Raw genomic sequence first — 27,790 nt, 5'->3', positions numbered from 1 at the left:
AAAACCAAAGGTGACTTTCGGTTTGCCACACAGCCGCTATGGACAGCTGGGAGACTTGCTCTCTCTCCCCCGTTCAGTTTTGCATCGCTGGGGGCCCCTGAAAAGGGCTGAAAGTTGCCCCGAAGAAGTGACCAGCAAGGAGAGGCACTCGCTGGATCGCAGGAGAGCCACAACTCTTCCGTTAGACCTGGCAATCCCTCCAAACTGGCGGACAAAAGGACCAGCCATTATGGCTTGTCCCTAGGCTGTGAACAATCGAAGTCACATTTTCCACCAGGAAACTTTTAAAGCAGCGTGGAAGAGACTGGGTGAGATCTACCTCTTTTACACCCTAATTATTTTCTGTGCCTCCTTAAGCTGCTAAGCATTTCCCCCCCTGCGGTGATGGAAGGGGGGCTTTAGCCTCCCTCCAGAAAAAGCGGCGACTAACTACCCAGCAGTGTTTTAAACGTTGAAAAAGTAACTGAATCCCAATTGGAACTTTATTTCTCAAAGCTTGTGTACTGAAAGATTTTTTTATTTTTCATTGTCTACTTCTGTTGGAAATCTGGGTTTTTTTCTTATAAAAAAGAAGAAAAACTGAAAAGATTAAAATAACTTTGGAACTCAAAGGGAAACTTTAAAAGGGGCCTGGCTGACTGCCCAGGGAAATAGATAAGATACATAACCTTAAGAATTTTGAAACAACAGCTGTGAAAGGCTCTGTGTTCCCTACCTAGGGGGGAAAAATTTTTTTCTCTTTTGGATTTTCTAAGTGTAAAGCCTTTAGTCTAAAATACCAATATGGAAGAAGACCAGGAACAAAATTTCCTTATGGATGAAGATCAACAAATTCTATGTTGTGAAAACACTAATACAAACTTACCACATCCAATGAAATACTAAGAGGCTATGAGAAGGAGCAAGAAGACAGCCCAGATATGAAAGCCCAAACTTTGACCACAATTAAAGAACCATCTATACAAAACAGAATAGAAAAAAATGAAATATTTAACTACTATGACAGAAGAATCTTCTATTCAACAAATATTGACATTTGAAAATCCAGAAAAGATATTGACAACTTGGAAAAAGGAAAAGGTTTCCTATACAACTCAGAAGGAACTAGAGGATCTAGAAAAAGAACAGTTGGATGAGAAGATACACAATTCAGAACAACCACGTTGATATGGAAGAATAAAGAGACGATCCACTAGATCTACAAATCCTCTCAAAAAATGGCGACCAATATCAACTAATTTACATGATATTACAAGGAGAGTGGTTCGATGACCCAAAAACAAGGACATGGAAGATGACTTGGCAAAGGAAAAAAGCCAGAATAAGACTCAAGGAGAATGGAGTTTCGACCATTTTATTGAAATCTAAAACACAATGTACCGGTACTTAAATAGAGGTGCATGTTGAACACAAGACATTGTTATGAACTGAGATGAAAAAATTTTGGTCATTAAAATTTAGCAGTATAAATACTAATAGCTAATTTGAATATTGATTTGTGCATAAAGGTCATGTAAAGGTGAATAATGTAGATAAGCTAAAAACTTATTGATGAAAGTAATAAACAAGTCTATATGGAACATTAAAAATGAATATTAGTTTAAGCAAGAGATAGCAGTTACAAAAGAGGAAGAGAGAGGAAGAATTAAATACTGAAATAAAAATTTTTGATTACTAGTTAAAAAACAAACTGAAACTAGCAAAAAGGAAGGATATCATATTGTATCCTTAATTTGTTGACATAGAGGGTGAGAAGTTAAGTAGACGGGATGTGTAGTTTGAATATTAGATTTTGTGAGGAATGGTGATAGATGAATTGGGAGTATATTAAAAATCTTGGGAAAGATAAACATCAAACATTAAAACTAAATGTTGGAAATTAAAACTGAAAAATCTATTAGGTCATTGATTGTCTAAAATATTGTATGTTAAATCAACTAGCATATGTGTAAACTAAAAACTAGATATATGTAAGAAAGTTATTTTCTATGTGATTGATAGGATAAAACTTGTCTTTAAATTTACAAATAGTATATATGAAGGGGAAAAGAGAGGAAATGTTTATGGTAGCAATCTGAAATCTGTACTAGTGATATCTGTATGTAATTGAATTACTACTACTCAGCCACCACGTTGCTTTTCAAATATGTGAATGTAATATTAGAAAATCAATAAAAATTTGTAAAAAAGAAAAGATTAGGTGAAACCTGGCTCAAAAACAATAACTGTGAAAGCGACCTTGGAGTCCTAGTGGACAATCACTTAAATATGAACCAGCAGTGTGCAGCAGCAGTCAAAAGTAGTACAATCCTTGGTTGTATAAACAGAGGCATAGAATCAAAATCATGTGAAGTATTAATACCGCTTTATAAACCCTTAGTAAGGCCACACCTGCAATACTGCATCCAGTTTGGTTACCACATTAGAAAAAAATATGTTGAGACTTTGGAAAATGTACAAAGAAGACCAACTAAGATGATTAAAGGCCTGGAGACTAAAACATATGAAGAACAGTTGTAGAATTTGGGTTTGGCTAGTCTAGGGGGACATGATAGCAGGATTCCAGTAATCAACTTATTTTCCAAAGCATCAGAGGGCAGGACAAGAAACAGTGGATGGAAACTAATCAGGGAGAGAAGCAACCTGGAATTAAGGAGAAACTTCCTAACAGTGAGAACAATTAACCAATGGAATAGCTTGCCATCAGAAGTTGTGGGTGCTTTAAGAGACTGGACAATGACTTGTAGTAGAATATTATTTATCCTACCTACACTAAAGAGAGTTGGAACTAATGCCTTTTCTTTCTTTTCCCCTTCTTTTCTACACTTTTCCTCTTTCCCTCCCCTATTTTTCCTATTATTTGTTTTTGTATTTTTGTATTTTATATTATAAACTAATAAAAAGGATAAAACCTGACAGTTACTTGTCTGGAATAGTATAAGGTCTCCTGCTTGAGCAGGGGGTTGGAATTGAAGACCTCCAAGGTCCCTTTCAGCTCTATTATCATTGAACTTGCAGGGGCGTCCATTCAGCTTGTAAAAAGCTTAGGTTCATCTGGATCAAAATACTCTTATTTGCTTCTATCAAATTGTTTTTTGACTTTGGTTTCGAGGAACAACTTGAAGCTTTATTTGATTCTGGTGCAATCACAAATTTCATAGAGCTATAGTCAGGAGAAGAGTTACAGATACCTAGAGTAAACCTGTGAAGGTAAGGTAGAGATGATACGCAGCCTCTAAGAGCTGGTACCATCATAGTGTACAGTACCATTGTTAACAATTGAAGAGCATGCTAAGCTCTTACGTAAGCCATAATCTTCAAGAACTTATTGTGTTAGGGTTGACATGGCTAAAGCTACATAACCCAGTAGTAGACTGGGAGAGGAGAGCTCTTTTATTTCATTCTCCTAACTGCCAGCACCACCACCAAATTGCTGAATAGCAATATATATAGCTTCATAGTGCTTTACAGCTCTCTAAGCGGTTGCAGAGTCAGCATATTGCCCCCAACATCTGAGTCCTCATTATACCAATCTCGGAAGGGTGGAAGTCTGAGTCAACCTTGAATTGTTGAGAATTAAACTGCCAAACTACTTGCAGTTGGCAGTCAGTAGAAGTAGCCTGCAATACTGCATTCCTACAAGACAGGTGATTCAGTGGCTACCAATCTTGATGACAAGGTGCTGTCTTCAGACATGGAAGATGTCTCCCTTTATGTTTTAGTGCATGGGAACAACAATAGGAGAAGAGAACTGCCTTTATTTTTTATTTGCGGGCTTTCTAGTTGTATTTGTGACTTGTTATGTTGTTTCTTAGAAGAAGGGCATTACGTGTTTGATCTTTATAGTAGACTAGGTCATTCATTAGACTTTGGTCTCCTTCAGCTTATTCTTGGTTTCAAATCAGTTCAGTATCTAGGTAATTGTCAGAGACTACTCTTGCAAACTGCTTGAAGAGGCATTGTACCTCAGAGTACTTTATCAGAGTAATAACCAGTGACAGTTGAAGATAGTTGAATGCTTTCAGATGCCTGACTATTTGCATATTTTATAAAATCATGAATAATTCTCTGTATAATGTAAGAAAGCAAGCTTCCTTTATTTATAAAACTTCACCTTTTCTGTTGATATTCTTTATGCAATATTTTATACCCTTACAATGCTGTAAATTCAAATACAAATTTATATTGTTTTTATATACTCATGTATCTGAGTATTATCATTTTTAAAGATACTAATTAATTCTTAAAAATGCATATGACTTGACTTGCATATGATATGATATGATGTGAAATGTATATGATATGACCTGATAAATATATTCCACGTGGCCTAATATATGATCATCTTAAGTTCTTTGAACACCAAAATAGGGATATGCTTTTGGTTTAAGGAATTTCTCAATGTAAAATAAAACTATATTGCATTGATATGTGGCTTAGACAAGAAGCAATGAGATAAGCTGAGGGGAATGTATTATTTGCTGCTAAGAAATGGGACACTGTTGAATAGGATTAAAAAAAAAAGTCCTAAAAATGAGTGGATAATGTCTGATTTATAAATTTATAATTTACCTAATTCTTTTTTCCCCCCACTAGTTGGTGTTGTTCGCTGTCCAATTTGTGGCCAGGAATGTGCAGAAAGACACATTATTGACAACATCTTTGTGAAGGATACTACTGAGGTTCCCAGTAGTACAGTAGAAAAGTCAAATCAGGTGTGTGTCTTAAATATTTTGGGGATTCCTAAAACTGCCAAATATATGATATTCCATTGACAAATATAAACTAATGCTTGGTGAAAAATTCAGTTGCATGTTTTGTGTATAAAAACAGGACAGAAAAAGCAAAAATAGGTAAGAGCACTCCTTTAGTATTTTATCCTCAGAAAATATACTGACATTGTATATGTTTTACTGACTGAAATGTTGCTAGGTGAAAAATAGACCAGGTTTTAATAAGAGACCAGTTTTTTTATTTATTTAATTTAATTTAATTTAATACTATTTCTATACCGCCCTTCTCCCGAAGGACTCAGGACGGTGAACAGGGCAAGAATAAAAATACAAATTACAAAAGTTAAAACAAGATTAAATAAATGCCCACATACTAAAATACATCATTAAAACCTAATAAAAAACAGTAGCAACCCCCCCCCCCCAATCCCCTCATCAGGCCAGGCCAGCTTGTTCAAAAAAGTATGTTTTTAGTTCGCGGCGAAAGGAGCGAAGGTCGGGCGCCGTCCGGAGCTCAACCGGTAGCTGGTTCCATAGCTCCGGGGTGCCCACAGAGAAGGATCTCCCCCTGGGGGCCACCAATCGACATTCTCTGACCGGTGGCACCCTGAGGAGGCCCTCTCTGTTATTTGTTATATTTGTTATTTGCCACCTAATAGAAAAAGAAACATGAAATTTGGTTGGTCACAGCATTTATTTAAGAAATAGGAGAAGCAACTACCAGTAATCGTATCTATGAGAAATTGAAAATATGTCAGATGCTATTTCTAGCAGGGTATCCACAGAAATAACCTTTTAAGAAATAATACAGAATGATAATATGATAACTAGTATTCTTTTGTAATAGGACAAATCCCTTTTTAGTTGAATGAAAAGACTGATGTTAATGATCAATGTATCTTGAACAATGCATCAAACAGCTTTTTTATGTTTAAAAAGGAAAAGAAACTATAAGCCAAAGGTCTTCAAACTTGGCCCTTTTATGACTTGTGGACTTCAACTCCCAGAATTCCTCAGCCAGGCACCCTGGCTGAGGAATTCTGGGAGTTGAAGTACACTAGTCATAAAAGGGCCAAGTTTGAAGAACCCTGCTATATAAGCTATTCTTATATATTTGGTGTAATGATTTAATAAAGCTAAATAACAATAGCACTTAGACTTACATATCGCTTCATAGTGTTTTACAGCATTCTCTGAACAGTTTACAACATCTGCATGTTGTCCCCAATAATCTGTATCCTCATTTTACTGACCTTGAAAGATGGAAAACTCAGTCAACCTCAAGCCCATCAGGTTCGAATTCCAGGCTGTGGGCAGAGTTAGCCTGAAATATTACATTCCAACCACTGTGCCAAACATTTATATGGTATAAAATGTTTAGAATATTAGATATATTTTAGTACTTAGAGAGTAAGCTGAATCATTGGTAAATGTGACTTTTTTAAAAACAGTAAAAGCAGTAAATTTCTCAATAGCAATACCTTAGGGTTAATATAGAGTGAACTTAACCAGTTTTTATTATCTCCTTACAATGCTTATTCACCATTGGAAATTCTGGTGGTTGTAAAATATGCCACCTACACACAAAGACACACAGAGTCATATCATCTCATTTTGGACACTTGGCAACCAGCTCACCTTAATCTGTTGCAGTGTCTCATGGTCCTGTGAGTGTGATTTGCGATGTTTCTTTCCAGTAAAAAATGCTCATTCAGAAGAATAGGTTTGCACTTAAGACCATGGCATTTGTTTAAGAGTGCTGCAAAAATGTCAGATCAGGTCTTATCACATGGGTGCCTTGACTTACGATCATAATGACTTACAATTGGAAATCCAGTCCCAATTGTGCTCATAAGTCAAGGACTACCTTCAGAAGGTTTGTTAGAAATTGTTGAAGCTGTACCAACAAGTTAGTATTCCTGTATTTTTCCAAATTATAGCTTCATGTTGGCTGCTAAATTAAACTCTAAAATTGGGAATAGAATTCTATCTCATGAACTTGCAGTTACGCTTCCAAGAAGAGAGTATTTCTATATCAAGTCCTACAGTTCAACAAATGTGCAAATATAGGCAATTTTAAACTGGAAAAGAAGTAAGATATACATTTAATGAATAAATAGTAATAGCACTTAGACTTATATATCACTCCATAGTGCTTTACAGCACTCTCTGAGCAGTTTATAAATGTCAGAATATTGTCCCCAAAATTTAGGTCCTCATTTTGCAGACCTCAGAAGGATGGAAAGTGAGTCAACCTTGAACGGGTCAGGATTGAACTTCTGGCTGTGAGCAAAATTAGCCTGCAATACTGCATTCTAACCACTGTGCCACCAGGGTTCCTAAATTTGGAAGTCATAGTAATTACTTCAGAAAAACCTGCAAATAGCCGTCAGCATTATTGCAGATGTTACTTATTAACTAATTAGTTAACTAGTTAACTAGATATTATTAGTTATTAATAATAACTAATAATAAGCCCCAGGCGCTTAATGGACCCTGATGGGTTCCAGGCAGCGCTGGGATCCCCACCTGCCTCCGTCGCTCACAGCTCGGCGGATGCCTTAGTGGAAGCCTGGGAAAGGGCAGCCACTGAGGCACTGGACCGAGTTGAACCCTTGCGGCCCCTGACCCGGTGCAGATCCCAATGAGCTCCATGGTTCTCCGCGGAGCTCCGGGAGATGAAGCGTCGGAAACGGGGCCTAGAGAGCTGTTGGAGGTCCAGCCGATCCGAATCCGACCGGTTGCGGTTAAGAACCTATATTAGGTCTTATCTCGCAGCGATGAGGGCGGCGAGGTGTAATTACTTCTCTTCCCTCATCGCGTCCACAGATAATCGCCCGGCCGCCCTGTTTAGGGTGACTCGCTCCCTCCTTAATCAGGAGGTGAGAGAGGATCCCTTGCAGAGTCGTGCCGAGGAGTTTGGTCAACATCTGTCGGATAAAATCGCTCAGATTCGGACCGGTTTGGACTCCAGCTGGGCAGAGTCTGACGAGCAGGACACGGGTGGTCTTGTCAATGTTATCTGGGAGGAGTTTGATTCTGTGACCCCTGATGAAGTGGACAGGATTATGGGGAGATTGAGCTCCACCACATGTTTATTGGACCTGTGCCCTTCTTGGCTGGTTTATGCAGCTAGGGAGAGGACACGAGGCTGGTTCCAGGCAGTTATATCTGCTTCTTTGAGTGAGGGTAATTTCCCCACCGTCTTGAAGGAGGCGGTGGTGAGACCTCTCCTCAAGAAGCCTGCCTTGGACCCAGCTGTGTTGAACAACTTTCGTCCAGTCTCCAACCTTCGCTTTCTTGCGAAGGTTGTTGAATGTGTGGTGGCGCATCAGCTCCCTCTGGTCCTGGATGAAGCGGATTATTTGGACCCGTACCAATCGGGTTTCAGGCCCGGGTACAGCACGGAGACGGCATTGGTCGCTCTGGTGAATGATCTCTGGAGGGCCCGGGATAGGGGATATTCCTCTGTCCTAGTCCTATTAGACCTCTCGGCGGCTTTCGATACCATCGACCATGGTATCCTGCTGCGTCGTCTCAGGGGATTGGGAGTGGGAGGCACGGTTCTTCGGTGGTTCTCCTATCTCCTGGGACGCTCACAGTCGGTGTTGGCAGGGGGGCAGAGATCGACCCCTAGGTCTCTCGTTTGTGGAGTTCCTCAGGGGTCGGTTCTCTCGCCTCTCCTGTTCAACATCTATATGAAACCGCTGGGTGAGATCATTCGTGGTTTTGGAGTTGGGTATCATCAATATGCTGATGATACCCAACTTTTCATTTCGACCCCAAACCACCCCAGTGATGCCCTCGCTGTGATGTCCCGTTGCCTGGAGGCGGTTCGGGTCTGGATGGGGAGGAACAGACTTCAACTCAACCCTGACAAGACTGAGTGGCTGTACATTCCAGCATCCCGGGACATTCAAAATGTTCAATCGCTTTCTGTGGGGGGTGAGTTTTTACCCCCCATGGATAGGGCTCGCAACTTGGGAGTCCTCCTAGATTCACGGCTTACCTTAGAAGACCACATAGTAGCCGTGACTAGGGGGGCTTTCGCTCAGGTTCGCCTGGTGCGTCAGTTGCGGCCCTATCTGGACCGGGATGCCCTGTGTACGGTCACTCATGCGCTCGTGACCTCTCGTCTTGACTATTGCAATGCTCTCTACATGGGGCTTCCCTTGAAGACCACTCGGAGGCTCCAACTGGTACAGAATGCGGCCGCGAGAGTTGTCTTGGGAGTTTCCCGGTACTCCCATGTTACACCTTTGCTCCGCGAGCTGCATTGGCTACCAGTTGTCTTCCGGGTGAGGTTCAAGGTCTTGGTGATGGTTTTTAAGTCCTTACATGGCATGGGTCCGGAATACCTTGGGGACCACCTGCTGCCGGCGTCGACTCCCCTCCGCCCTGTGCGTTCCCACAGAGAGGGCCTCCTCAGGGTGCCTCCGGTCAGAGAATGCCGGCTGGTGGCCCCCAGGGGGAGGGCCTTCTCTGTGGGCGCCCCGGCTTTGTGGAATCAACTGCCGGTTGAGCTCCGGATGGCACCGGATCTCCGCTCCTTCCGGCGCGGGTTAAAGACCCATTTATTTGAACAAGCTGGCCTGGCCTGATGGGGAGTTAACTTAGGGTTTTAATATTTGTATATTTTTACTGTTTTACTTGGGCAATAATTTAATTTTTTCTTAACTTTTGTATTTTTGTATTTTTATTATATGCCCTGTTCACAGCCCTGAGTCCTTCGGGAGAAGGGCGGTATAAAAATTTAATAAACTAAACTAAACTAAACTAAACTAAACTAATGCCCTATCATTGATACCTAGTTTGGGATTACTCTGTTGGTGCATATTGCTTCTTCACTAATTAAGGAGTAATTAAAGAGTAATTAAAAATAATTAAAGAGGTAAGTGGACTTAGGTATAGCTGCGCTATTTCTGGCTCCAGACTCTATTAGATACACGGTTACACCTGCCAGGTATCTTAGTCAGTTGGAGTCAGTAAACCACCGGAAAGCATTCTCACTTGCACGTTGCCATGTGTTTTCATCAGCCGTCCTGTACGGCAAATATAAAAAGACACCATTGGCTGAATGACTCTGCTCCTGTCGCTCAGGAGAGGTGGAGACCATTGGACACATACTCCTTCGATGTTCCTTCTATAGTTATTTTTATTGTCAGGTCAGTATGATTCAGTTTTTCTAAAGGGAGCTAGTTTTTGTTACACTGTCTGTAAAACTAGGCAGACCTTGGTCACCCATTGATTACATCATTAATTGTAATATATTGCTATGTCTTCTTGTGTTGGTTCTGTTTAGTTTTGTTTTATTTGAATGTTTATATGTTGGCCTTTGGCTGTAATAATAAATTGATTGATTGATACTAATTAAAGGGTTTTCAAACTACTGTATTTTCAGATTCTGTAGATAAAGACTTTGATCGTTGGGTAATTAAAAAAAATACTATATATAGTATTTTGTTTTTAATGAGCTATCTGCATGGCAGCTAGATCCAAATGGTCAATAGGTAGCTTAATTCTAACTGCGACATTAAGATCTGCTGTGCTGGGAAAAATGGCAGAGTTTTCTTTTGCTAAAAGATCCTAGTTAAAGTATAAGTCTTGAAGTTGATTCAACAAGAGCTTAAGAGTGATTTAAAATAGATGGAAGAAAAAGTGGCTAGATACGAAGATCAATTACAAATCCATGAGACCATAACTCAAACCATAATATTTTGGATAAATGAATTAGAGTCCAAACATGGTGAAAAAAAATCTATGTGTGATTGGTATTGAAACTCTCAAATTAATCAAATGTGTGTGAATTTGTGGAAGATATTTTCAGAAAGTTCCTCTCTTTGGGAATTGACTTTCTAGTGAAGATTGAACATGTGTTTAAAATTTATTTCATGAAATGAAAAACTGAAACTAGTTCCAGTACCAATATTGTGCAGATCTTTCATGTTACCAGAAGAGATGAAATTTTATGTATACAAATAATCCTCAATTTATTACCATAATTGAGCCTGCCCATTATGGTTGTAAGTCATGAGAGTAGTTAAGTGGATCACTTATGTAACTAGCCTAATTTTATGACCTTTTTTGCAGCAGTCATTAACTGAACATGGTATTCAGAAAGAGAATGTGGTGGATATTATATGAATCCATTTTTCTTTATGGGGTGTTTTTGTCAAAAACTAGAAATAAATAACTTATTTAATAAAATAATTGAAATAATTTTGGCGTAAATGTAAATAGAAGTCATGTGACCATGGGATGCTGCAAAGAGCTGTAAATGTGCACACAAAATATGTCACATAACCATGGGGGGCAGCTGTTGGAAATTCAAAACCAGAATATAAGTACTTTTTACGGAGGTCCCTTGTAATTTTGAATGATCACAAGTGGAAAACTACATATATTTCCCCAGGACTCTGTAAAACCTTCATTGAAATGCGATTCTAGCCCAAATAAGAAATCCATCTATCCTGGATTTATCAAGGGTTAATTGTTTACAAAGTCTCAAAGTGTTCTTAGATCAGCACAATTACAGTATTTCATGAGCTTTCCAGTTGAATTCTGCATTAATCATTAAGATCAGATCTTAACTCGGTGTAACTCGATGAATGTAGAGATTTTTACATTATCATTGAAGTCTGCTGATTAAAATCTGCTTGTCTCATTTCATAGCAACTGTTAAGAGAGAAGGTTGAGTATTGGGGTGGGGGCAGAAGCCAACTTTAAAAACTCCCTCCCTTCAAAAATGAGTTCCTTCAAAAATTGTGTGTAAGTGTACCTAGAAGAATTGATGCTGTTTTGAAGATAAAGGGTGGTCACCAAATATTGATTTGATTTGGAATTGTCTTCTGTTCATTTACTTTCCATTTTATTAACTGAGAAAAATAAACTATTAACATTTCTATTTCTGAAAGTATTTTTACAGCATTTTTGCACAACTGGCTAAAACCTTTGTACAGTACTGTACAATCTTGAACAACATACATTCTGGTCCTAGTTGCTCAAATAGTGCCTATATATTGATTTCTCATAATAGTTTCAATGTCACGATGCCATTAAACCTGAAAGTCATTTGTTTCAAAATATATTTTGTTTCTAATTTTGCAGGTTTGTACAAGCTGTGAAGACAATGCAGAAGCCAATGGCTTTTGTGTGGAGTGTGTAGAGTGGTTATGCAAGACATGTATACGGGCTCATCAAAGAGTGAAATTCACAAAAGACCATACAGTTAGACAGAAAGAAGAGGTTTCTCCAGGTAAAGAGCCGTTTATATGTTCAGTCCTATACAGTTAATCCCTGAGTTACAAATGTTCCCTTAGTGAACGTTCGAAGTTGCACAATAAGTGCCCTCAAGTCTCGAAATTATGAATATTGCAGCACCATGGCAGTTTTTCACCCTTACGAACAACCGCAGAGGCAATGCAACATTCACCCTGGCTATTCCCTCCCCGCCCCCCCCTCCTGCCGCCAGGTCTCCATAGGCACTAGGCCTGTGGATACTCACCTTGCAAAGATCTAGAGCCTTTCGTCTTGGCCTGTTTCGATGCTTCAGACCTCCAGTTCATTCATAGAAAATGGAGGCCTAAAGTACTACAAAATCACGTGAGATTAGAAGCATGAGATCTCATACTACTGATCTCATGTGATGTCATGGTACTTGAGGCCTCTGTTCTCTGCAAATGAAGGCCTGGACGAGATCTGCAGTAAAAGGCTTTGCAAATGGAGGGAAGGCCTGAAATGTTAAAGCCTTCCCTCCACTTGCCAAAGCCTTTTGCCAAATTTGCAAAAAGCCGCTGCTGTTGAGAACGGAGCTCCAGATTGACGTGCATGTTGCTCCCAGCCTCTGTTTTCGTCGGCAGAGGTCTTCAGCAAAAGCCTTTGCCAACGAAAACAGAAGTCAGGAATGATGCGCATGTCAATCCAGAGCACTTTCTTGGCAGCAAAGGCTTTTCCTGAAGTCCTCTGCTGACAAAAACGGAAGCCAGGAGCGACACATGGAGACTGGAAGCTTCTCAATGCTGTAATCTCACGGCTGAAGTCATACGAGATTACAGTGCTGAGAAGCTTCTAGTTTTGGCACCCAAAGTGTTTGCAAGCTGAGCCAGACGCTTTGTGGCAGTGATTTCGCTGCCTCAAGTGTCCCCTCAGCTTGTAAACACTTTGGGCGCCAAAACTGGAAGCTTCTCAGCGCCGTGATCTTGTGCGGCAGAGAGGCTGGAGTGAAGACAGCTTGCTAGATCTTCGCAAGGTGAGTGAGTCCAGTGGCAGGATGGGAGGCAGGTAGGAAGCAATTGTTGGGAGAATGAGGCCCCCCTCCCTCATGGCTAGTTTGAATTCAAAATGAGTTTTTTCAGGCATGGAGTTTGACCTCAAGATGTTTGAAATTCACATTTTTACCTGACCTTGCTCTTTTATGGTAATGGCTTCTGGCATTGCTCTAATCCTAGCTGATACCTTCATATATTTAGTGGGGAAGAGGAAAACTCCAGGATTAGTTTGAATAGGCCTTGATATACTTTGTCTGATAATGTGAGAAAAGTATAACTTTTTTGAAATGCGTTTTTCTGGATCTTTTTTGTTATTCTGTCTCTCAGTTAAAATAAACCGAGCATTACAATTATAGACTGATCATTTCTTTGTCAGTGGGCAAACGTACAAAATCAGCAGGGGCTCAAATATTTTTCTCCCTCACTGTAGGCAACCCACTCATAGGTGGCTTGTACAATCAGGCCTTCAGTCCATTGGGTGAAAGGAGTTTATTTTTCTATTAACCCTTCTTAGTTTCTTAATCTTAAATTCTAGAACCTTAAACTTACTGTATATTGTCATATTTTCATGTAGATTCATTGGTTTTTATAATATTTTATTTTCTAATTTTACAATTAAACATTTAAAAAGCAATGTGGTGACTGGGTAATCAATAATTCCATAACACATAAATCTTTAGTACAAATCTCAAGTTACATCATCAGATTTTCCTCTCTTTTTCCCTTAGTATCTACTATCTCATATTGAACTAATATAGTTCTTATTGTTATCAACTAAGTAAAACCATCTTTGTTACATTTATCAATAATTTTAACTTATGCATTTCTTAATTGTGTTTGCGTTCAATCTTTATATACAATCAATGTCCTGTTACTGCTTTTTTTCCCCAGGCTTTAATTTCCCCTCAATGTTCAACTTAACATTTGGTATGTTATAATTTCCAAGTTTTAGGTGACCAGAGTTTCCCTTATCTCACTACATTTTCCCCTTTTATAACAAAATCTAATATTCTAAATACACATCTTCTCTATTTGCATATAATCTTATTCTATTTTCTAACAATTATCTATGTTTCACCATATTAAACTAAAAGTCTATCTTATTACACATTTTACCTATTCAATTATAATGTTACTTTATTTTCTAAAATTTATCTATTTTCCTCAAACAGTTCTCCCTCTATTATTGTATTTATTATTTGAAATAAGAAAGACCATTTAATTACTTGGTTTTTTGGAAGAACTAGCCCAATTGTATTAATTTAATTGCCTCCCTATTTTTTTTTATTTTTTTTATTTTAATTCCATTTATATCCCGCCCTTCTCTGAAGACTCAGGGCGGCTTACAAGCTTAGCAGTATTTCTCCAATTTCCCACAATTGTCCTGATAAGTTTGTCTTCTATTCAATCTCTTCTTCTTACTTTTCCTCAGATTCCTTCTGATTTATGTAAAAAGTCTTTTCCATTTTCAATGTTGTTACTCGCTTTTCTAATTTTCCCATTGGCTGGATCTATTGATCAGTTGGGTCCTCTGTCTTAGTATTTAGTTGTTTCACTTCTCCTGTTACTTTCTTTGGTTATAGTCAAGATCTGGGTTTGTATATCTAAGTTGGCATCTTGTTCTTTTATGTTGCCTCTTATTTTGTTACACACTGAGAGAATGGTTTTGTGTATTGATTTCAACATAAAAAGAATTTTTTCCTGATCTTCGTCCATATTCTCCTGATAATGTATTAAGTTGAAGATTTTAGAATCAAACGTTTTTGTTTTTTTATAGCTAGGTATAGGACATCTATTTCACGTGTTGTAGGTAGTCTTTATAGTGGAAATAGTTTGCCAAGTAAGAATTTATAGTCCAAAGTATTCCATCATCTTGTGTAATAGATACTTTTCATGTAAAGAAATAGGAAAACAATTTCCCACATATAACTCTGAAAATCAATAAAGGTTTATCTTCATAGTTCAAACAGGCCAGATATGCTGCCCTGTAGTTCTTTCTTTACAGCTGGGTTTTTCACAGGTGGTATCTGTCAAGGTCAAGAGAGTTTTTTTTCTAAATTATAGGCTTCAAGCCAAGTCTCTTAGTCAATAATAAGTTATAGAACCATACTTCGCCACAAGATGTCACCAATGCCATTTAAAACTGTTTTAAGTCCCGAGTTTTAATAATAGTTTTTCAAGGTTTATAAAAACCAACATCTCCAATAAAAATAGGAAAACTTTTACTCCCCAAATTTCAAAGGTATATGCATCCAATTAATTAAAGTTGTTCTTATAATTGCTCTATTTCCCCTGGGTAGTCAGTCGCCGCTGTTCTTCGAGGGTGGGGTAAGAATTCCTTTTCCTGGCAAAGAAAAAAAGCTAGAATAAGACTCAAGAAGAATGGAGTTTCGACCATCTTATTGAAAACTGAAACAGAATGTACTTAAATAGATAAGATGTATATGTTGAACACAAGACATAGTTATGAACTGAGATAAAAAAAACATTTTGGTCATTAAAATTTAGCAGTATAAATACTAATAGCTAATTTCAAGATTAATTTGCATAACGGTTATGTAAAGGTAAATAATGTAGAGAAGCTAAAAACTTACTATTGAAAGTAATAAATAGGTCTATATGGAATGTTAAAAACAAAAATTATCAGTTTAAGCAAGAGAGAACAGATATAAAGAGGAAGAGAGGAAGCATTAAATATTGAAATAAAAAGAAATTTTGATTATTAAAAACAAAACTGATAATTTGCAAAAAGGAAGGATATCATATTGTATCCTTAACTTGTTGACATAGAGGGTGAGAAGTTAAGTATACGGGATGTGTATTTTGAATATTAGATTTTGTGAGGAATGGTGATAGATGAATTGGGAGTATACTAAAAATCTTGGGAATGATAAATATCAAACTAAATCTAAAAGTTAGTGGAAATTAAAATTGAAAAATCTATTAGGTCATTGATTGTCTAAAAGATTGTATGTTAAAACAATTAGAATATGTGTAAATTAAAAACTATTTATTTATTTATTTTAATTCCATTTATATCCCGCCCTTCTCCGAAGACTCAGGGCGGCTTTACAAACTTAGCAGTAGCCTTCATTCTATGTATATGCCTGCTTATTAGGGCTTTCGCCCCCCCAAGCGGCATTATTACAAAGTCAGCTTAATTGCCCCCAACAATCTGGGTCCTCATTTTACCTACCTCGGAAGGATGGAAGGCTGAGTCAACCTTGAGCCTGGTGGGATGCGAACCTGCACTAATTGCAGGCAGCTGGTGTTACTTAAGGAGGCATTAGCCCACTGCTCCACCAAGGCTCTATGGATATGTGTAAGAAAGTTATTTTCTATGTGATGGATAGGATAAAACTTGTCTTTTAATTTACTAATTGACAGTATATATGAAGGGAAAAAGAGAGGAAATATTTATGGTAGCAATATGAAATCTGTATAAATGATATCTGTATGTAGCCACCACGTTGTTTTTCAAATATGTGAATGTAATATTAGAAAATCAATAAAATTTAAAAAAAAAAAAAGAATTCCCTTCCCTCCTCACAGGGGAAGAAATACTTTGGGCAGCTTTTGCAGGAAAGATATTTAAAGTCTTAAAGAGAAGATCAGGTGTCACCCAGTTTCATCCGCGTTGCTTTAAAGGTGCTTAATGATGAGCCATATTGCTATGGCCAGTCTTTTCCCCGCCGGTTTAGAGAGCTGCCCCGGATCAAGCAGCAGGGCTTCTGCGATCAAGCGGGGGTCCTCTCCTTGCTTATCGCCCTTACAGGATGACTTTTGACCTTTTCCAGGGTCCCCCAGCAGGATAAAATTGGACGCTGAAGACAGAGCTCGCCTCCATGCGTCCGCAGGCACTGTGATGGCAAACCGGAAATCCATGTAGATACATTGTTAAGTGTTGTATCTTGTTTATGTTTTTCCAAGATACATCTAACTGCTGAACCAGTTTGAAAAGGAAGTTCAATTTGGTGGCCAGGCACCACACAACAAACTTTTCTTACAGTTTTGAAACAATTTTGCAAAAGTGCATAAGATAACTACTCTTTCCACGATTAAGTTTTGCTACCAAGGAGTATGTTTAGATCTAGTAGTATGGTTATATTCTTTGAAATACTTCTATCTGGTTAAATATCTATGAAGATTCTCAGTCATCCAGGCCCTGGTTGTCTCAAAGGTGCTTTTTCACAAGGCAACTGGACATTTTTTTCTCTTTGAAGACATTTCAGTACTCATCCAAGAAGCTTCTTCAGCTCTGACATTCCTTGCAGACAGCTGGTCATTTGCATTCTTTAGAGAGTCATTGATGCCACCTGGAGGCTTATCTGTGTCATCAAGGTCACCTAAGTAGTGCAAATCTGTGTGGAGCCTTGTTGAAACTGTTGAAAGGATTGTATTGTAGACTGAAGATAGATGAGTAATATTCCTCCCCCTCTGTTGAGAGAAGCTGTTCAATTTTGACATAGATGGCCTCTTCGACCCCTCTTTCAAACCAGAGGTACGAATCCATCTGGTGGTGATGCTGTCTAATCCACATTTTTCTATCCTATCAAGCAGTAGGTTGTAATCTACTTTACCAAATGCCTTACTGAAGTCCAAGTAAATTATATCCACAACAATTATATCCACTAATTTTGTCGCTTGGTCAAAGAATGCAATAAGATTTGTCTGGCATGATCTGTTTTTGACAGATGGCTTTTAGTAATGACTTTGTCTCTACGTGTTCACTGATTCGTTGTTTGATTATCTTTTCCAGAATCTTCCCAGGTATTGAGGTCAGACCGATAGGTCTGTAGTTTCCTGGATCTATTTTTTCCCCTTTTTTGAAGATGGGAACTATATCAGCTCTCTTCCAGTCCTCTGGTAGTTCCCCAGTGTTTCAGGATCTTTGAAAGATATAGTTCAGTGATTCTGAGATCACATCTGCCGGTTCCTTCAGAACCTTGGGATGTAGTCCATCTGGTCCTGGTGATTTGAACTCATCTAGGATGGACAGGTGCTCATTTGCCATTTTCTTGCCTATCTTGTGTTTCTAATCTGTTTTTTACGGTACTGTTTTTAATAGGTTGGACTGTTTTTTCCCTTTGTGTAAATAAGGATTGAAAAAAACTAGTTGAGTAGTTCTGCTTTCTCCCTGTTGCTTGTCACCTTCTTGCCACTTTCTCCCACTAGTGCAGGGGTGTCAAACTCAATTTCATTGAGGGCCGCATCAGCATTGTGATTACCCTCAGGGGGCTGGGTGGGTGTGGCCTGGGTGGGCGTGGCCTACTGGGTGGGCATGGCTAAAGTGTGTATGGCCTACTGGGTGGGCATGGCCAGCTCTACATCATTCGCATCAAGGGTGCCTATGGGGGCCTGGGCAGGAGTGAGACAGATCTGAGGGTCTCTGGCAGAAGGAGGGTCTCTGGGCCAGGGCCAAGGCAGTGGGGGCCGTTCCCTCACTGTTTTCAGGATGGCTTTGTGGGCCGCATGAAACCACTTTGCGGGCCGGATCTGGCCCCCGGGCCTTGTGTTTGACATGTCTGCACTAGTAGACCAATCATTTCCTTAACTTTTTTCTTGTTTTTTACATGTTGAAAGAAGCTTTTTTGTTATTTTTGACTTTTGTTGGAAGGGTTAGTTCATTTTGAGCTTAGCTTTCCTCACTTCATCTTTGCAGGCTTGGGCTATTTGCTGATATTCTCCTTAGTTACTGTATGTGCCCTCTTTCCACTTTTTATACTTGTCCTTTTTGTCTTTCAGTTTATCAGAGAGTTCTTTATGCAGCCATGCTGGTTTCTTTTTAGAGCTGTTATCTTCTTTATTGGTATTGTGTTAGACTGGGCTTTTATAATCTCACTTTTCAAAATTTCCCAAGGTTCTTGAGTTGTTTTCCCCTTGAGGATTCTCATCCATTGAATCCTTCCCAAGCTCCATCTAGGCTTGTTGAAATTAGCTCTCTTAAAGTCCAAGACAAGTTTGACTGTGTTCTGTTGATTGTGCTTGCATAAGTTGAATTCCAATATTGCATGGTCACTTCCCCTCCCCCAAGGTTCCTGTGGTTTCAACACCTTTAAAAGGGGCAAAATTGTATTAGTTGATTTAACTTTCAGTTTAGCTCTATAACAGTTAATTCCTATTCATCAGACTATTCTTTCTATTTTTTAACAGAAGCTGTTGGTGTAACTAGTCAAAGACCTATGTTCTGCCCTTACCACAAAAAGGAGCAATTGAAACTCTATTGTGAAACTTGTGACAAATTGACATGTCGGGATTGTCAGTTGCTAGAGCACAAAGAACACAGGTATTAAAATGAATATATCTGTAAAGAAAAGAAAAAAGGCAAAGTTGGATAAAGAGCTAATAAGAGTCTGTTAGAGCACTATGAGTTGCAAGAGATAGGCTAGCCTGATATTTTTAATCTGGTTTGCTTTAGAGTTAATGTATAATTTGACATGATTTATAGATTTTATCGAATTATATTTATATCTTTTCATCTCTATTCAGTTTTAGTCTATGTATTTTTAAAAGACTATATATAAAATATACCTAATGTAAACATGCTGCATATTTCTTTTTCCTTTTTTTTGCAGATACCAATTTATAGAAGAAGCCTTTCAGAATCAAAAAGTAATAATTGACACTCTTATTACAAAATTGATGGAAAAAAGCAAGTATATAAAATATACAGGGGAGCAGATTCAAAATAGGTATTGAGTTTTATTTTGAAGTATTAAATATTATTTTAATATCAGCTTTTTCATGTTAAAAGTTTCAATAAAATGAAATTTTATTTGCAGTAATTGGATTCATTTAGTTTTTACCTCTCTACATTTGATATGTAGAATAATGAGTAATATATGCACATGAAAATGCCTAAAAGAGAATCGGGGTAAGATAATTTTGAGCTTCATTCACATCAGATGAACTTGGAGGACTTTGAATGTAATTATTCCTAAGTATTTTAATAATATAAAAAATAGGCAGTTAATCAGAACAAAGCATAAATCTTTTCCTACAGTGGCCAAATAAATATCTGCAGGTTATATATAAGCAAGATGAATGCACTGGATACAGCGAAAGAAAAACCCTAACCCTAAATCATGCTACCTAAAATGTAATCAATTTTTGGGCAGAAGGGGTAACTTGGAAATTGCATGGTCTGATAAATATCATAATCAAGAAGAGATTATGGAGGAGACAAGCTGTTATGTGGCTATAAGCCTGCCCAGATATTTTTAAAGGTAAAAAGAAAACAGGGTTGAATGAAAAGTAATGCCTTTACCTCCATAATTTTAGTTTAATAGTGGTATTCTAATACATGAAACAGGAAAATATTTCAGGAAATGAGCTCTTTGCCTATATTTACTTTTTCACATAACCTCCACCATTCACTACACACTTCTCCCAACAATGGACAAACGTCTTAAAGCCATCATGAAAGAACTCCACACTTTGTCTCTTCAACCAGGTCCTGACAGTCCTTTCCAAATCTTCATTTGAGTCAAATAGATGCCCACAAACTATTTTTGGGAAAAGGTAGAAGTCAGATGGCATCAAGTCTGGAGTGTATGGCAGATGGGGTAAGACAATCTGATCCAACTTCGCAATTGCCTCTTGGGTGGCTTGTGATGTGTGAAGCCTACTGTGGTCATGTTAGAGAAAAATTTCATTCTTGTGCTTCTGAACTCTACTTAATCATTGTTTCAAAGTTTTGAGTGTGACATTATAGTGCTCTGAGTTGATGGTGATGTCTGGTTCCAGGTAGTCAATGTGAATAATGCCATCTGCATCCCAAAAAACTAATCATGGGTTTTCTTGCCAAAGCCTAGTTTTTTTTAATTTTTCTTTCACAGGTGAAAGTTAGTGATGATGTTTATGGACAGATGCTTCATTTCTGCATCATAATGATCAGCCTATTCTATGAAAAAATTCCTCAATTTCATTCTTATAGTATGGCAACGATTGCCAACAAATTTCAATTCTTGACAGTTTCATTTCTGCCATAAGCATGCTAGGAGCATCTCATGCAATCTTTCTGATATTGAAGAGAAGAACATAAATAATATTACTATGAAATGCTGAGCTTGGCAGCAAGTTCCTTTCAAGTGATCCACCAATTGTCCTTAATCAGTTCATCAACATTTCTTGTGTGAAGCTCAGCCAATGCTGTCAGAAGTCTTCTACTTTATTGTTCATGGCACAAATCACCTCTTCCTGATTCACCATCTTTACATTTTTTGGCTAGTGCTCCCATCAGCAGTCATCACCATAAACAACCTGGGTTTGGTGGTGAATTTCAAATAGACTCCTTTGACAGTCAAAAATTCAATCATGATGTGTTATTTAAAGTACCCTGATGAATACTCACTGCAGACTTCCATTTCATAAACCTAGTAACACCACCTTTTCTAGTAGCAACTTCATGCTAATTAAAGTGAATGATGCTAAATAATGCATCAGAGCTTCTAGCATGTCAGTAACTATTGGTGACTTATACCCTGGAGGCATTGCTTTTCATTCTACCTTTGTAAACCCATCAGTGGTAAAATTTACTCTCCTATTCCCCTTTGGTTTATTTGGAAACATTTCTCTGAATATCTGTTAGAGACCTTCAATTTTCCATTCTAGTTATAATAATCACCTAACCATGTAACATTCTTAGGCAATTATTTTAATCAGGCATGATGGAAGCCTATTATGTCACTGTATGTATGGGTGCAGTAGTTTTTTACAGATTATTTTAATACAGTATTACATTCTAAGCAAAAACAAAAATGCTATGAGTCCACATTTTCTGTGAACCTGTTGCCACACCTATTAGCATAGTATTTAAAAAAGAATTTCAGAATAATGAAAGAGCTAAGAAGCCATGACTGCATACACTAGATTTTGACAGTCTGCTTTAATATAGAATATTCTCTAGAGTCTTTCAGTGTTTTCTTGAAGCTTAAAGAAATTGGCTGACATATTAGATGGCCTTTTAGCAAGTATAAAATCTATGTGTTTGATTTGTATTCTTATATATACATGCACACACCATTTGTATGTATTTGTATTTTGGTGTGCATATACATACATGCATACAGATAGAAAGATATTGTTATTTAAATTTCTATGTTGAACAAACCATACTGCTATGACCTCCCAGATATGTACAGTACATGCATATTGCACTTTGGTCTCTTGTTAATTATATTCTTGACACTAAGAAAAATGACAAAAAATCACCACATTGTGCTGCATATAACTTTTTGTGTTTTGTGTAGTTTTGAAATGTGCAATTTATGTATAGGGAGGTAGCATTTGAGCAACCTTGGTTGATTTTGAAAGGTAAGCAGGATTTGAACTGGTTAATAATTAGATGGGTAACTAAAAAGATAGACTACATTGGAAATTTGAAAAAGATACTTTAAAGAACGTAGTGGCAAAGCACTTCTTTACTGTTGTCAGAAAAATGAAATATATGCAGAAGTCACCAGGAGTTAAACTTGAAGATTTATTCTTAATTAAATGCTGCTGTGATATTTTGTACAATATCAAGATCTGAACATCAGCAACATCACTGTACTGTTATAAATATACTAAACAGTCTTTCTACATTTTATAGAATCCATGAAGTGAATCGGAATCAAAAACTGGTGGAACAAGATGTTAAAGTTGCTATTTTCACATTGATGGTAGAAATAAACAAAAAGGGAAAAGCTCTGCTGCATCAGCTTGAGGTAGATTTTATTCTCGCAAGGCACACTATTAAAGCGGTCTTTAGTGCAAAGTACATGATATTTGTATTATGTATGACTAAAAAAATCTGGGTATATCGTATTTTATTAAAATATTTAATAAATAATAACAAAATAATACATTCTGAAAGATTTCAGAATCAGTAGGTAAGGCTTTCTGGGAAAGCCAGCAGGGAAGGTTATATAAGCGGTGATCCTATCGTAGGCATGTCAAACTCGCGGCATCACGTGACATCGCACGATGTATGGCGACTTTTTCCCCATTGCTGGCAATGGGGAGGGCGCGGTTTCATTGTGATGCATCTGGCCCGTGGGCCAGCAGTTTGACATACCTGTTCTATGGTGTTGCAGTTGGTCGTAAATGTGAGTCAGTTGCCAAGAATCCAGATCATGGTCATGAGATCACGGGTGCTCAGACAGCTGGAATTTTGAGCATGGCCATAACCATCATTTGTTCCATGCCATCATAATTTTAAATGGTCTCCGAATAAATGGTCATAAGATGAGGACTACCTGTAATATCTTACATCTTTCCTCTGATAAATGGAATGTTATTTATAAAAACTTACAAAAAATTGGGTAATCTTTACGGTATCCATATGTTTTGTTCAAATAAGCGATGTTCATTACATAATTTGATATTTTTATTTTAAAAATGAATCCTCTTTGTGTTTAGCTAAGTCTGAATATTTCCAGTTATTCCATTATATTCCACTTCCTAGTTTGCTGATTTTACTATTTGTCCCATCCTTCAAGTATTTTGTTGTTATTGTTTATTTATTTGTAGGTTATTGGGTTTTTTGCTTTAACTTCTTATAGCACAAATATTTCCTTTAAAAATTCCTCATTCATGTGTTTATTATATTTATGTACTATTGAATTGGTGATTTAGCAGCAGGAAAAAACCCAATAAAGTTATAACATAAAACAATAATAATGCAATAAATTTAAGGTGCCAGCTATGATTTATATATTATTATTGCAGTAATAATTGCACCTTGAAAGCCCTATGGAAATGTTCTGCTTTAACTGCTTCCTAGCTGTATGACGAGGGGAGTGCCAACCAGGCCTTGGGGCAGAGAAGTAACTACAAAGATGTGCTAGCACAGAAGAATTATGTTGCAAGATTGGCAATTAAAAATTGGTTTGCTGTTAGAATAAGTGATAGCATCTTATTTGTAATAGTAAGTTTGTACTCAATATGCAGAGTAGAATTTAGAGCAAAACTGTTCCTAGGTCTCAATCTATTATCTTCTTTCCTAGCACCCCACACCCTCCATAGCTGAAGACAGTAGCAGAGTTCTGTATTTGAACAAGGTGCAGTGCTGAAGAAAATACATATTTAATAGAACTTTTTGAACGATTCTTAACTTCAAGATCCACTCCTGATTCATCCCAGAAAGAAATCCAGGAGATTAAATAAGATTAGACAACTCTGTGCTATAATTGGGTACTCTGCTGCGAGGACTGTCTGACATTTCATTACCTCTGGAAAGGCTTTTTCAAAATTCATCCATCATTCAGTTGGAATTTTTTTAGCAGTTCTTTCTTTCCTTTCTCCTAGACTTTTCTTCCAATGGAATATTATCTTCACTCTGTTATTGTATTAGTCCTAAGTTTATATCAATTTTATACATATAAAAGACAATTTTAGTCATATTAATTCATGTAACTGCAAAATTTTATCTAATATTTATCTTAATTACAGAGGAAGAAGTAGTTTTGTTCAAATTTCAGTTGATTGTTTTCAACCCGTTAGAGTGCTTTGTGCATGTTGTATAATTAGGGCTATGCACTTAGTCATTTCAGTTTTAATATAAAGCAAAATGAAAATACTGTATTCTTTGAATCAAAGATTACCTAAGTATTAATATAATAAAGGATTTCAGTATTAATGATAAAATGTTTATGTCAAGTTTCCGACATGGGCTTTTCAAGTGACTCTGAGGCATTGTTTACCTTAAAAGTCCTTTATTAGCCTAATACACTGGCAAATGCTTGCTCGAAAGAAGCTGGAATCTGAAATCTCCGCCCCTGGCACAATATATTAAAACACAATTCTCCACCTTTCTAATTTTGTCATTAATCATATTCTCCAATTAATTTAAAGAATGAGTTTCCCTTCCATTAGAAGACGCCAAAGCCTTATCTTCTTTAGGGAGAAAAATGTCATTGAAAAGTGCAATCCTACTCATTCCCCCTCCTAACCTTAAACTAAAACAATATACGTCTTAAAGCAATACACAAGTTTAACATATGAAACGGCTACTTCTTCATTTCTTCTCAAGCAATAACATTCAATGTTAGCAGCGTTGACATCCAGCCCCCCTTAGAGAAAGGACAGATCCTATAATGTAAACAAAATACAAGTTAGCAACTGGCTTTTGGTTTGTTGGGTCAACTGTTGCTGGCCCCCTCCTGGTTGTTGATTCACCGGCTGCCAGGGCCCCCACTGCTGTTGTGTCTCCAGTGGCTGCTGGCCCCACTCTGGTTGCTGATTTAATGGCTGCCAGGGCCCCCCCTGCTGCTGGCCCCTCTGGTCCTGCTGTACGTTCAAGGGTTGCACATCTGGGTCCTGTTGCTGCCACCCTTGCTGTTGTCCTCCCACCAGCTCCTGATCTCCAGGCTTCTGCACTGCCCCCAGCTGTTGCAAGGCTTCTATTAGCTGGGGCAAGCTCAGAGGTTGTTGTCCTTTCATTTGTGGGGGCTCCCCAAACTCCCATTGCTGCAGAGGCCCCAGGCTGGGGTCCTCTGTCTCTGTGGATCTGGAGGGCTTGGCAAGGGACTCCTGGGTCTGGCGAGCAGTCTGATCTGTAGACAGGATTTTCCACTCACCCGAGTATTCAATCTCAGCTAGCCTGGCTGCTCCGAGGCCCCTGGAGTCTCTGCTGGGCTTAATCCACTCTCCTGGTTGTTTGGGTCTAGCTCCCAGCTGGGAGGATTGCTGAAACTCTTTCCTTGACGGCTTCTTTGCTGGCCCTTCCCCCACTGGGGTGGCTGCTGGTGCCGAGGAGCTGGCTTCAGGCAATTTTACTCCCTCCATTATGGGATCTTCCCTAACTCTTTGCCAGACTGCCTCTGAAGCTTGGAGACAGTGACAAGCTTGGAGACAGCAACGGGAGGTTGGGACTCCCTAATTAGTTCAAAAAGTAGTGTGGATTCCAGCCTGATGTCAAGTTTCCGACGTTTGGGCTTTTCAAGTGACTTAGAGGCATTGTTTACCTTAAAAGTCCTTTATTAGTCTAATACACCGGCAAATGCTTGCTCGAAGGAAGCTGGAATCTGAAATCTCCGCCCCTTGCACAATATATTAAAACACAATTCTCCACCTTTCTAATGTCATTAATCATATTCTCCAATTAATTTAAAGAATGAGTTTCCCTTCCGTTAGAAGACCGCCAAAGCCTCATCTTCTTTAGGGAGAAAAGTGTCATTGAAAAGTGCAATCCTACTCATTCCCCCTCCTAACCTTAAACTAAAACAATACACGTCTTAAAGCAATACACAAGTTTAACATATGAAACGGCTACTTCTTCATCTCTTGTCAAGCAATAACATTCGATGTTAGCAGCGTTGACAGTTCAAGGCTGACTGGTCTACTCTCTTGAGGAGATGGAATGTGATATACACAAAAATGGAGTAATGACTTAGTGGTTTGATCTGCAGAAATCCAACAAAAATGATCATGACCTTATCTTTCTTTGTTGCAGTGTCTAGCTAAGGAACACCGAGCAAAACTTTTACAACAGCAGCAAGAAGTGTCAGGACTTTCTAAACAACTGGAACACGTTATGAACTTCTCTAAATGGGCAGTCTCCAGTGGGAGCAGCACAGCCTTATTGTATAGCAAACGCTTGGTATGGATAAATCATTAGTTCACATTTGCAATCCTTAGCAATTTTTCAGGTTTTTCCAGCTCTTCTTTTCAGAGAGATATCTGCAGCACTATGGAAAAAAATAATTTATAATGGAAGCTCATATTTTTAAAATCGTAAATTCTGCCTTAAGTGTAACTTTTACATTAGAAGCACTGAAGTTTGAGGAAAATGCTATTCTGGAGAAATGTATAGAAAAAAACTATTTGAAATTTCAACTTTGTGAAATTGTTCACAGCACAAAAAGTGTTCATGTTGCGATCGTTGTGTTGAGGAGTATCATTTTCTTCTATTCTTGATATCCCCATATGAAATCGGGCTTCATTTGGAATACAATATACTGATATTTCCTGTTTTTTAATAACTTAGCTAACTTTTGAGGTAGTGGAAAAGAATAATAAAAATCTAAAAATCTGTGAAGAGGGCAAGGTTATTACAGTAATTGTGATGTTTCAAGAAGGGACCAGGTGTGGCTTGGTGCGAACAAAGAGGCAAAGACCAGGTGCTCTCTCTAAGTCACACATTTATACAGCGCTGGACAAAAGTGGGTTCTCCCATAAGACTGCAAGAACCCTGAATACAATTTCAAGCACACATAGATAGGCTTCTTAGTTACATAACTGGAATTCTCCTTACAAGAGATAAGGTACACAAGTTACACAAGTACTTGTGCACACAACTTGTGGTTATGTTCAGCTGTACTGTAAGCTTGTGATTACATTATCAAAGTCTCCACAACTATGCTAGTGAGACCACACTTGGAAAACTGTCCAGTTCTGATCACCATTATTCAGAAAAGATGCTGAAACCCTAGAGAGAGTGCAGAGAAGAGCAACAAAGATGATAAGGAGTTTCAAGACTAAATCATACAATAATTGGCTAAGAAAATTATGTAATGAAGAAAATGGGAGACATGATAGCAGTCTTACTTGAAAGAAATGACTTTCCCTTTCATCACTACAAATATAAAAGTATTAGTAACTTGTCGGTGTCTTAAAATAAACAGGATCTCTTCATCCTATATCACATCTCTTACTTATAAGCCAATCTTACCTAGTCAGCAAAAATCTATCAAAGCTTACCAGAGATAACAAATCTGCTTTAACCTTGATCAAATAATCCAATTTTATCTTCCTTTCTTTAACTTTTAAGAAACTTGATTTTTTTTTTAATCCCTTCAAATAATGTCC

General features: G+C 38.0%; 1 protein-coding gene across 2 annotated transcripts in view; it reads left to right on the top strand.

The window, feature by feature from the left end:
* Nucleotides 1–27,790, top strand: part of TRIM24 (tripartite motif containing 24) — a 54,092-nt gene that overhangs the window by 13,126 nt on the left and 13,176 nt on the right. For both annotated transcript variants that reach the window (XR_014026930.1, XM_081331220.1), the window contains exons 2-7: nucleotides 4,597–4,715; nucleotides 11,841–11,988; nucleotides 19,154–19,286; nucleotides 19,576–19,692; nucleotides 22,593–22,707; nucleotides 26,436–26,582. Coding sequence is in view for 1 of the 2 variants with exons in the window: in XM_081331220.1 (XP_081187346.1) it covers nucleotides 4,597–4,715; nucleotides 11,841–11,988; nucleotides 19,154–19,286; nucleotides 19,576–19,692; nucleotides 22,593–22,707; nucleotides 26,436–26,582 (779 nt within the window). In the remaining variant the exon portion in view is untranslated. The remainder of the gene's footprint in view (nucleotides 1–4,596; nucleotides 4,716–11,840; nucleotides 11,989–19,153; nucleotides 19,287–19,575; nucleotides 19,693–22,592; nucleotides 22,708–26,435; nucleotides 26,583–27,790) is intronic.

The sequence above is a fragment of the Vipera berus genome (assembly GCF_964194415.1).
Source record: "Vipera berus genome assembly, chromosome: 6".
In the NCBI taxonomy this organism is placed as follows: domain Eukaryota; kingdom Metazoa; phylum Chordata; class Lepidosauria; order Squamata; family Viperidae; genus Vipera; species Vipera berus.
Note: the sequence above shows the minus strand (reverse complement) of the source record. Positions and strands in the feature narration are given on the sequence as shown.